The sequence below is a fragment of the Bos taurus genome, chromosome 21 (assembly GCF_002263795.3).
Source record: "Bos taurus isolate L1 Dominette 01449 registration number 42190680 breed Hereford chromosome 21, ARS-UCD2.0, whole genome shotgun sequence".
Taxonomy (NCBI): domain Eukaryota; kingdom Metazoa; phylum Chordata; class Mammalia; order Artiodactyla; family Bovidae; genus Bos; species Bos taurus.
Genome location: NC_037348.1, coordinates 19,615,892 through 19,626,706, shown reverse-complemented (window position 1 = coordinate 19,626,706; position 10,815 = coordinate 19,615,892). Strand labels below are relative to the sequence as shown.

Here is a 10,815-nt window from a genome sequence, read left to right as displayed (position 1 = left end):
CCTTCCTTCCTTCCATCATTCCATCCATCTCCTCACTCACTGGCAGACACCAGGGCCTGCGGCAAGCTCTGGGGATAATGAGATCACAGTGGAGCAGCCCTGACCTCAAGGATCTCACAGGAGAGTGAGGAGGAGGAGAGAGAAATCCAGCCAGCACGACCACAGGCGTGTGGGGACCCAGGCAGGTCAGGGGTCCAGAGGGCCCTCAGGAGCGGCTCTTCCTTTACTAGGACCAGCGGTGACAGTGCTGTTCATGGGTCCCCCTCCCCCAGCCCGATGCCGGGCACCCTGTCTATGGGGTCTCAGTCCCCTTCTCAGCCCTTTGATGGACGAGACCCTCATCTCACAGAGGGAGACACGGAGCCAGGTGGGCTGACTGAAGCTGGGGTCTCTCTAGAGCATCAGCCTGTCCTTCCTCATGACTGGGCTTTGTCCACTGAGAGCTGGCTGTGCAGGAGGCAGGGGCCAGGGGTGGGGGCGGGGCCACAGCACATGCTGTCCTCTGGGGTCTTGACCCTCACCTCGGGTCCACCTAGGAGGTAAGCCCCCCAACCCAGCTCTTTCCTCCCCTGGGGCATCCAAGCCCCAGAGCCGGAAGCAGGACGTCAGGTTAGAGATTTCCTTTGGGAAAGCTTTTCCTCTGGAAATCCTGGCTCCTCCTCTTTCCAGGAAGCCTGAAGCCCTGGAAGGACTCGGGCTGGTAGTCACGGAGCCTGGGGGTCACCTTCCAGGCCAGGCAGCACCACTGCCCCGGTTGCCCTGAGCCTCAGCTCAGGAGCTGATGAGGGCATCTAGAGGGTCCCTGGAGCCGCCCTCCATCCATGTTAAAGACCCAGTCCCTCACACAGCCTGCCAGAGGGTCCCTCAGGCTGGTTCTACCTACAAGTCAGTAAAATGGTTCAAGGGCTCCATCTAGTGGCCACTCACAGGCAGACAAGCAGCTGCACCCAACAGGTTCCAAAGTTCATTAACGATCAGCAGAGGTCTGGACTCCAAAACGCAGGAGACAAGGTAGGGGAGAATCCAGACAGATCAAACTCAACTTCCCCCTCGCCTTCCCTAGCCAGGCTTTCAGAGGCCAGTGGCACAAACGGGAGGCTGCCATTGTAAAACAGACTGAGTGTAAAGCCCCGGAGTTTGGAGTCAGATGGGCCTGGATTTGAATCCCTTGGGTTTAACCTCACCTGGAGCCCCTCATCCCTGCAGTGGGCTACTGAGGACACATTCAACACATTTACTCTCTGCATGAACAGGCAGCCAAGAGACTTGGAGGGGGTGAAGCTGGACCAGTGACCACAGTCCCCCTGGTGGTACTCAGCCCTTAGGCCAGTGGCTCATCCTTGGCTGTACAGCACAGTCGCCTGATGTGGGAAGCGCCTCAAAGCATGGTCCCTGGATCAGCACAAGACATCAAGGGGGTACTTGTTGGGAATGCAGATTCCTGGGTTTCCCCCACCCAGCCCTGCTGAATCAGAAACTCTGGGATGGGGCCCAGCAGCCCCCATGTGATGCTCAAGTACCAGGGTGATGAAAAGGTACTTTATGTGACTTGAATGTCTTACACATCAGAATCACCTCTGGAGGTCAAAATACTAACAGGTGCCTACCCCCCCACCCCACCCCCACCCCCCACATCCAGGGATTCTGGTTCAGTGAAGCTGAAGAGGAACCCAGTCAGGGATTAAAATAACGACTCTGCAGATGATTCTACTGCATAACGTTGGACCTGGGTGTTATGCTCAGGAAACAGTTCCCCCTTCTGGGTATAAATGCAGCTAGAAAGGCAGGTGGAGGTAATTAATTGTGTTGTCACAAGGACTTCTTCGCAGACTCGCAGATTCAAGACGTTAAGGAAACTGACACTCCTTGACATTGACACCTCTTAAGTGATGGGAACACTTGAGCCTCCATCCCAGTTCATGTTGGCTGCCCTCTCAAGTGCTGGGTGGGATCCACCAATGCCCAGTTCAGAGAGAAGAAAGAAAAAGAAGAGGATCCAAGGGAGTAGAGAAAATATAGAGCTATTTTACTGCTAAAAATGCATTTTACAAAAGCAACAAAGTTTTTGTTCTGAAGAGACAAAAGGCCTCTAGTCCTTGGGGAGGGGGCTGGACTCCACCAGGCATGCAGCCCTCACTGCTCTCGAATTCTCCTGGAGATGCGGTAGAGCTCCATGGCTGCCCTGGCGTCTTCCACCGAGTTATGTCCCAGCACGCTGTCCTGCAGACACAGGACAGAGAGGGGCTGGGGGCTGAATCCAGGCACTATGGGACCTGGGCCTTCCCTGCTCACAGCCTGAGTCCAGGGCTGAAGTGGGTCAGGGTGAGTCTCCATAGCCCCTGATACACAGACTCAGATGGTGGCTGGAGCAGGCCTGGCTTCAAGCAGTTCTCACAGGAGCCCAGGGCCCGGGGAACATGGACACAGATGTTTCCAGAGTGCTCCTTGCTCAGCACATTGAGAACAGGGCTCTTCAGCGAGTCCAGGAGCTGACACTCTGTCCTGGATCCCTGGTGCCACAAGCCCTGCAGAGGGGCCCAAACTCACGCCCATCCCCTGCCTCCTGCACATTTCTGCTCCCCAGACAAGCTGCCCCCCATCCCTCAGACTGGGGCTCAGGCTCTCCCCTCCCCAGGCCCCCCTCTCCTGCCTCCTCCACTAAGACATATCCTTCACCCTCCACTCAGACTTGGTATCCTGCCTGACCCCGTCCTCCATCCCTGCTCAGGATGCCTGCCCTCTCTGCTCAGATGTGTTGATAGACAGGTCATGGGCCTCCCTCCCTTCAACCAAGAGTTTCTCAAGGACCAGAGGGATCTTCCTCACCCAGGTCCTCAGCCTCTGGTCCAGCCTGGACCCGAGCAGGTGCTTCTTAAACATCCGCTGAGCCCAAGTGGCCGCAGTTCCTAGTGTCCAGCCAGCCTCCCTGGGCCCTGGTGAGCTCCCAGCATGCCTGCCCCTGCCTGGGGCTCGGAGTTAGGGCCCCGAGAGCAGTATCAGCCGCGGCCTGATGGGCGCTGTGTGTAAACAATGCGGCTCCCTGGGCACACCCGAGGTCTGCGCTATACACTGTTTCCTGAGGTGGGCTGGAGGGTGAAGCCTCAGTTACCCACAGGGAAACTGGCCTGACTGAAAACAAACTAAATCACTTTGATGGGCTGCCTTCCCTTTCCTGGCCCTCGGCCTCACCCTACAGGCTTCCCAGGTCAGCTCTCAGATGGACGCGGTGCCCGCCCTCCTTCTGGGGAAAGCCCATGTCTCTCAGAGCACACAGCCTCTCAGGACTACGTGGGGGAGTTGGGGTGAGCAGAACATCTCTGGGGCTGCATATGTGCTGTGGAGGCACTGGGGGACTTTAGAGTCCTGCAGGGAAGGCCAGCCCCCCACCCCCGCCAGGTAACAGGGTGGCCCTCACCTGGATGCGCCGCCCGAGGAGGCGCTGGCTCAGCACCCGCAGGGAGACCCGCCGGCAGTACTGCAGGCCAGCCTCGCGCCACAACCGCCGGTCGGCAGCCGTGTCATAGATGGCGTAGTCGCTCATGTTCTCCTTCAGCGCCTTGAAGTCGTGCTTCAGGTCGTGGCCCACCACCAGCTTGCCCTTCAGCACCTGCAGGATCTGGCCAGGAAGACAAGGGCCCCACACGTCACCCAGGGCCCTTCCAGGTGGGTCTGGGGCAACTCGGTGCCATCAAGGGGGCGGGCCTGGAGCAGCCCCTCCTGGACTTGCTGTGTGAGCATGAGCAAACCACCATCCCTCTCTGGGCTTGGGACATATCTATCAGGGAGAAAAAGAGGCTGGAGCAGGCCCTTCATCACCTTCAACTGTTTAGTTCTGCCCGAAGGCCTATCCCAGCTTCTTTGGTGGTTGCCTTGGGGGTTTCCCTGGTGGTTCAGACGGTAAAGAATCTGCCTGCTAATGTAAGAGATGGGGTTCGATCCCTGGGTTGGGAAGATCCCCTGGAGAAGAGAATGACAACCCACTCTACTGTTCTTGCCTGGAGAATCCCATGGACGGAGGAGCCTGGAAGGCTACAGTCTGTGGGGTCACAGAGAGTGGTACACAACTGAGCGACTAATAGTTTACTTTGAATAATAGCAATGCCAATGGTCCCATGAGCCAGGCACTCACTGATATTCATCACATACATTATGTTATTTAATCCTTTCAACAATCCTCCTGTGGCAGGTGGAATAATAACCTCCCAGAGATGCCCACTTCCTAATCCCCAGGACCTGTAAACATGTTACATGGCAAAGGGAAATTAAAGCTGCAAATGAACTTCAGGTTGTTAATCAGATGACCTTAAAAGAGGGGGAGTTTCTGAGACTTCTCTGGTAGTACAGTGGTTAAGAATTCAACTGCCAAATGCAGGGGACACGGGTTTGATCCCTAGTCCAGGTACTAAGAGAAAGCCCACATGCAGCAACAAAGACCCAGAGCAACCAAAAATAAAGGTAGGGAGAGTTTTGGGATGATTCAGAGGGGCCCAGCATAATCAATCCCAAGGTCCTTTTATGTGAAGGTCAGAGAGATCTGACTTGAGAACTTGACAGTCTGCCGCTGGCTGTGGAAGTGGAGGAAGGGGCCGAGAGTCAGGAACACAAGAAGCTAGGAGCTGGGAAAGACAAGGAAATGAATCCTTCACCAGGCCTCCTCTGGGGTTTCCCTGGTGGCTCACAGGGTAAAGAATCTACCCACAATGCAGGAGACCCGGGTTCGAGCCCTTGGTCAGCAAGATCCCCTGGAGAAGAGAATGGCTACCCACTCCAGTATCCTTGCCAGGAGAATTCCATGGACAGAGGAGCCTGGTGGGCTACAGTCTATGGGATCACAAAGAGTCAGACGTGACTGAGCAACTAACACACATCGGAGGCTCCAGAAATGAATACAGCCCTGTGGACACTTCAGTCTCAGAAGAATGACACCCCCATTGGGTTTCTGAACCACAGAACTGTAAGATTATAAATTTGCATTATTTTAAACCACCAGTCTATGGTTTTGTTATAGCAGCTGTAGAAAACCAGTACAGCTATGAGGGAGGGCTGTGTTTAACTGAATTTTGCAGTTGAAAAACACTGAACTATCAAGAAGTGGAGTAATTTACTCAAGGTGATTCTGATGATTTTTAAATGTTTGCAGATTCCTTGACACTCCTCTCAGAACAGACAGAGCCTAGGACTTCCTTGGTAGACTAGCGATTAAGAATCTGCCTGCCAATGCAGCGGACATGGGTTCGATCCCTGGTCTGGGAAGATCCCACATGCTGCAGAGCAGCTAAGCCAAGGCGCCCCAGCTGCTGAAGCCTGAGTGTAGAGCCCGTGCTCTGCAACAAGGGAAGCTGCAACAATGAGAATCCTGGGCACCACAACTGGAGAGCAGCCCCTGCTCATCACAACTAGAGCAAGCCCACTCGGGAGGCAGGAATGAAGAAGATCCAGCTCAGCCAAAAATAAGTCACATTTTTAAAAGAAAAGAAAACATGCCATCTGGTTCCCTTCACCTTGAATATGAGCCAGGCTGTGTGATGTCTCACCTCCCGATGGAGCCAGTGTCCCAGGATCCCTGAGTCTTCCTGAAACCACCATGCTGCAGAGACCACCCTGAGTTACAGAGTTGTGCCCAAGGAGCCCCAGCCACACGACAGGTGGGTGAGTGACCCATCCCGTGATTCCAACCCCGGGCCTGCCAGGTGCCTCAGCCGATCAGCTGTCCCTGTCCGAGCCCTGCCCAGATTGCAGATGTGTGGGTGCCATAAATATTGACATTGTTTGGAGCACTTGGTTTTGGGGTGACTTGGTAAGCATCATTTGATAGTCACACAGTTAGTTCGTGGCAGGGCCAGCCCTCAAAGCCAGCAGGCATGGCTCCAGTGCCTGCTGGTCATACTATGTTATATGGAAGAGCCTCCCGCTCCCAGCCTCTGCCAGCCCCCCAGGCAAGCTGCAGGGGGCGACCCAGAGAGTGCCCCAGCCCGGTGCCCTGCCCGTGTGCCCAGGCCACCCCTAGCTTCTGTTCTCACCTCCTTTCCCACGGTGGCCAAATGGACAGCCTCAGTCACTGGCCACACAGAGGGGTCACCTTTCCTTCTCTTGGCTGCCCTTGGGGAGGACGGAGTTGGGAGGGTGCTTGGGGAAAGCTGTTCCAGGTGCCGTCTGGGCAGCAGCTCATAGCCATCCAAGGCCCACCTTGGACAGCTCTTCAGCAGCCTTCGTCTCTTCCTCTGTGCCCAGGAAGGAATCTCTAGGTGGCTAACACCCTCCCGTGTCCTGCTTCTGCTTCTAGCTTCTTCCCCAGACATCAAGTGGGACCTTTGACTTGCTCCCCCTTGTGGCCACTTTGCAGAACAGAAGCCAAGTCTCCCAGAAGTGACTTCCTGGTGGTCCAGTGAAGAATCCACCTTGCAATGCAGGGGAAGTGGGTTCGATCCCTGGTTGGGGAGCTAAAATCTCAAACACTATGGAGCAAATAAGCCAGCATGTGTCAACTAGAGCGACCATGCACTGCAAGGATAAATCCTGGATGATGCAACAAAAATCCCGCATGCTGTGACTAAGACGATGCAGGCAAATAAGTAAATTTTTTTAAAAAGTGAGGGGACCTGTCCACAGTCACAGCACTGGAGACAGGGTGGGTCCATCCTACCATCAGCCCCTCCATTACTGAGGTTTGGTTGGGAATGGTGGCTCAGGCGGTAAAGAGTCTGCCTGCAATGCAGGAGACCTGGGTTTGATCCTTGGGTTGGGAAGATCCCCTGGAGAAGGGAATGGCAACCCGCTCCAGTATTCTTGCCTGGGAGAATCCCCTGGATAAAGGAAACAATCCATGCGATCACACAGAGTCGGACACAACTGAGCAACTAACACTTCCTCCAGACAGACTCCTGCCCAACCTAGGGACTGGAGAACAAGCCCCGGGAATGAAGCTGGGACACTCCTGAGAGACACCAGTGCTTGTCACACTTGGGCTTAGGGATCAGCTAGTCAACCTCACCAAAATCTGGATTCGACTGCGGGATTCTGCCTTTCTAACAGGTGGTGCGGATGCTGGAGGTCTGGGGGCTCCCTGAGCGATGAGGGCACATGACCTCTGAGCAGAGGCTGGGGGAGAACCCTACGTGTGAAGAAAAGGGCTCAGGCAGCATGCAGGGGAGGGCTCGAGGCCCAGGGCCAGAGGGTATGGCCGTGCTGGGCGGCTGGGGATCACATACCTTTCCTTGCTGACGTCTTTTATGTTTCTGAACAGTGGGGCCTGTTTTCTTGTCTAGGAGATGACTCAGCTCTAGTTCACACAAGCCCTGAGGGGGCTGTGACATCCCAGAGTCAACCGCAGTAGCCGGTCCCAGGCTAAGAGGGCCAAGTCATCATGGGATGGATTCCCGGGAAATTCATCACTTCCCAAGCCCAGGGTCCCCACAGTGGGTGGGGGGTCGGGCATGGTTACATTCAAGACCATGAGACTCATCATGAGACAAATAAAATAAGATGAAGAGGATAAGAAGTAGAAGGATGAAGAAGCAGGAAAAGGAGGAGATCTGACTCTTCAGCAGAGAGATGTCAACTCTTCAGGACAAAGATTCTGGGACTTGCTGTGTGGTCTCAGGGAGGTCAAGGACCATCTCTGGGTTTCAGTTTTCCTCTTTGTAAAGGGAGAGCCTGGAGAGGTGAGCTCCACGGACTTTTTGAGGCAAGGCAGAGAGGGAAATCCAGGGTGGTGTGGAGGTGCCAGCTGGCAGGGCCTCCGGGCTATGTGACCTGCTGGCTGCCGACCTGCCCTCAATCAGTGTCGTGAGGCAAATGTGTCCAATACACTGGTTTGCGGCTCAAGTTCCTGGGAAGAACTGGAGGGGGTGGGGGAAGGGACAGTCATCCATCCGTTCTCATTGCCTGGCACTGGGTCAGGTACTTTCCTCACCTCATCATGAGGCCTCACAGCAAGAGTGTTCTTAATGTCATTTTATAGTGGAGGGGGCTGAGGATCAGAGAGGGTAAGAGGCTTGCCCAGGTCACACAGCGGGTGTGTTGACTACTGAGATGCCATGTCCAGACCTGCCTGAACCTGTCACTATTATTACAGTTGTTATTATTACCATCTATTGAGAATCTGGGATTGTATTATCATTATTAATTTCAGAGTTGAAATTAATAATGTCTAGGGAATAGAATAGATATATGAATGGCTAGGGCTTCCTAGCCCCAGGTGGCTCAGTGGTAAAGAATCTGCAAGGAGACCCAAGAGATGCATGTTCCATCCTTGGGTTGGGAAGGCCCCCTGGATGAGGAAATGGCAACCCATGCCACTATTCTTGCTTGGAAAATTCCATAGACAGAGGTGCCTGGAGGGCTATGGTCTATAAGGTCACAAAAAGCCAGACATGACTGAGCGACTGAGTGCACATACACACATACGTATGGCTGAGGCCCTTCACCGTTCACCTGAAACTTTGTTTGTTAATTGTTAATGTTAAAATGTTAATGTCAAAACATTGTTTGTTAATTGCCTATGTGCGTGCTCAGTCGTGTCTGACTCTTTGTGACCCTATGGACTGTAGCCTGCCAGGCACTTCAGTCCATGGGATTATCCAGGCAAGAGTACTGAAGTGCGTTGCCATGCCCTCTTCCAGGAGATCTTCCCTACCTAGGGATCAAACCCAGGTCTCCTGCATTACAGGCAGATTCTTCACCAACTGAGCCACTGGGGAAGCCCCATTAACTGGCTATACCCCAATACAAAATCTGTGAAAACTTCTGAAAGAGATGGGAATACCAGACCACCTGACCTGCCTCTTGAGAAATCTGTATGCAGGTCAGGAAGCAACAGTTAGAACTGGACATGGAACAAAGGACTGGTTCCAAATAGAAAAAGAAGTACATCAAGGCTGTATATTGTCACCCTGTTTATTTAACTTATACGCAGAGTACATCATGAGAAACACTGGGCTGGATGAAGCACAAGCTGGAATCAAGATTAATGAGAGAAATATCAATAACCTCAGATATGCAGATGACACCACCCTTATGGTAGAAAGTGAAGAGGAACTAAAAAGCCTCTTGATAAAAGTGAAAGAAGAGAGTGAAAAAATTGGCTTAAAGCTCAACATTCAGAAAACTAAGATCATGGCATCCAGTCCCATCACTTCATGGCAAATAGATGGGGAAACAGTGGAAACAATGGCAGACTTTAATTTGGGAGGCTCCAAAGTCACTGCAGATGGTGACTTGCAGCCATGAAATTAAAAGACGCTTACTCCTTGAAAGTTATGACCAACCTAGACAGCATATTCAAAAGCAGAGACATTACTTTGCCAACAAAGGTCTGTCTAGTCAAGGCTATGGTTTTTCCAGCAGTCATGTATGGATGTGAGAGCTGGACTACAAAGAAAGCTGAATGCAGAAGAACTGATGCTTTTGAATTGTGGTGTTGGAGAAGACTCTTGAGAGTCCCTTGGACTGCAAGGAGATCCAACCAGTCCATCCTAAAGGAGATCAATCCTGAGTGTTCATTGGTAGGACTGATGTTGAAGCTGAAACTCCAATACTTTGGCCACTTGATACGAAGAGCTGACTCATTTGAAAAGACTCTGATGCTGGGAAAGACTGAAGGCAGAAGAAGGGGACAACAGAGGATGAGATGGATGGCATGACTGACTCAATGGGCATGAGTTTGGGTAAACTCCGGGAGTTGGTGATAGACAGGGAGGCCTGGAGTGCTGCAGTTCATGGGGTCGCAAAGAGATGGACACGACTGAGCGACTGAACTGAACAATGCAAAATAAAAACTTAAAAAAAAAACAACAACAGTGTTGTAATAACCCTAAATAAAATATTATATAACCGAAAAAAATTAATGAATAATTTCCACTGCTGAATCCATGACAGCCCTCAGTAAAGATTTCTGATTCCAGAATACGGGCCCTATGAGGCGGGGATTGTCATAGCATCTTACCCACAGGTACAGGGGCTGCCGGGTGGTGTGTACCATGTCACTCATTAGGGGAATGACAGGCCCAGGTGCAGGAATCTGCCCACATCCTCTTTCCACTGTGTTTCCCCTCTAGTCCAAGTATTTCCCAGATGGGCCTGATCAAAAAATCACTGGGGGCCCTTGTTAAAAGACCAGAGGGCGGGGCCCTACTCCAGCCCGGCTGAAGCATCGTCACCAGGAAGGGGCATTAGCAAATGTTCCAGGGTATTCCTCCCATCTGCCTAGTTTGGAAATGCCAGCTCTGATGTCTGTCCAGCCCCTCAGAGCCTGCTGCTCCCATCATGCATCCGTCTTTCCATCTGTCCATGCGTTCATGCCTGGGTGCCAGGAGAGGTGATTATAAGGCACTCTGAAGAATGCTGCCCTTGTGGAGGTCCCCTACTGTCATCGTCAGGAGTGGCCCTGGACCCCTTCTTTCGTCCTGTCCCCTGCCAGGCTCTCCGGGTGTCCTGGCCCCTAGCTTGTGTCTGCTTCTCACAAGGCTGCTTAACCCGTGGAAAACCTGGATGACAAAGTTGTCCTCCTTCACCTGGCTGAGCCCCAGAAAGACATGCCAGGTGTCGGGACCCCAACAGGGTCCTTGACCCAGGCAAGGGCTATGTCACTGGTACAGCTGAAACCACTCGCTGCTCACAAGCCACCGTGGCTCCCTTTCTGTTTGCCACCTAAACTACGATGACTCACAAGGTTCAGTTTCTCTATGTGCGAACTAACAGCATCATTCTCATTCTCCAATCCCAGTCTTGGGGTGGATGCTACTCACTATACCAGGTTAACATTAGAAGAGTATTTATTTACAAAAGTATGTTACGGACTTTCCCTGGTGGTGCAGT

At 52.8% G+C, this 10,815-nt stretch overlaps 1 protein-coding gene across 2 annotated transcripts in view; it reads right to left on the bottom strand.

Moving 5' to 3' along the window:
• The window catches only part of ISG20 (interferon stimulated exonuclease gene 20), a 36,195-nt gene that overhangs the window by 14,036 nt on the left and 11,344 nt on the right, over positions 1-10,815 (bottom strand). The window contains exons 3-4 of one of the 2 annotated variants that reach the window (XM_002696514.6): positions 3,416-3,616; positions 2,006-2,220 (exon numbers count right to left, since the gene is read on the bottom strand). In XM_002696514.6, the coding sequence (XP_002696560.1) occupies positions 2,134-2,220; positions 3,416-3,616 (288 nt within the window). In that variant the 3' untranslated portion in view covers positions 2,006-2,133. Of the gene's footprint in view, positions 1-2,005; positions 2,221-3,415; positions 3,617-10,815 lie in introns of those variants that run through there. The other variant, XM_059879269.1, reaches the window with a different exon arrangement.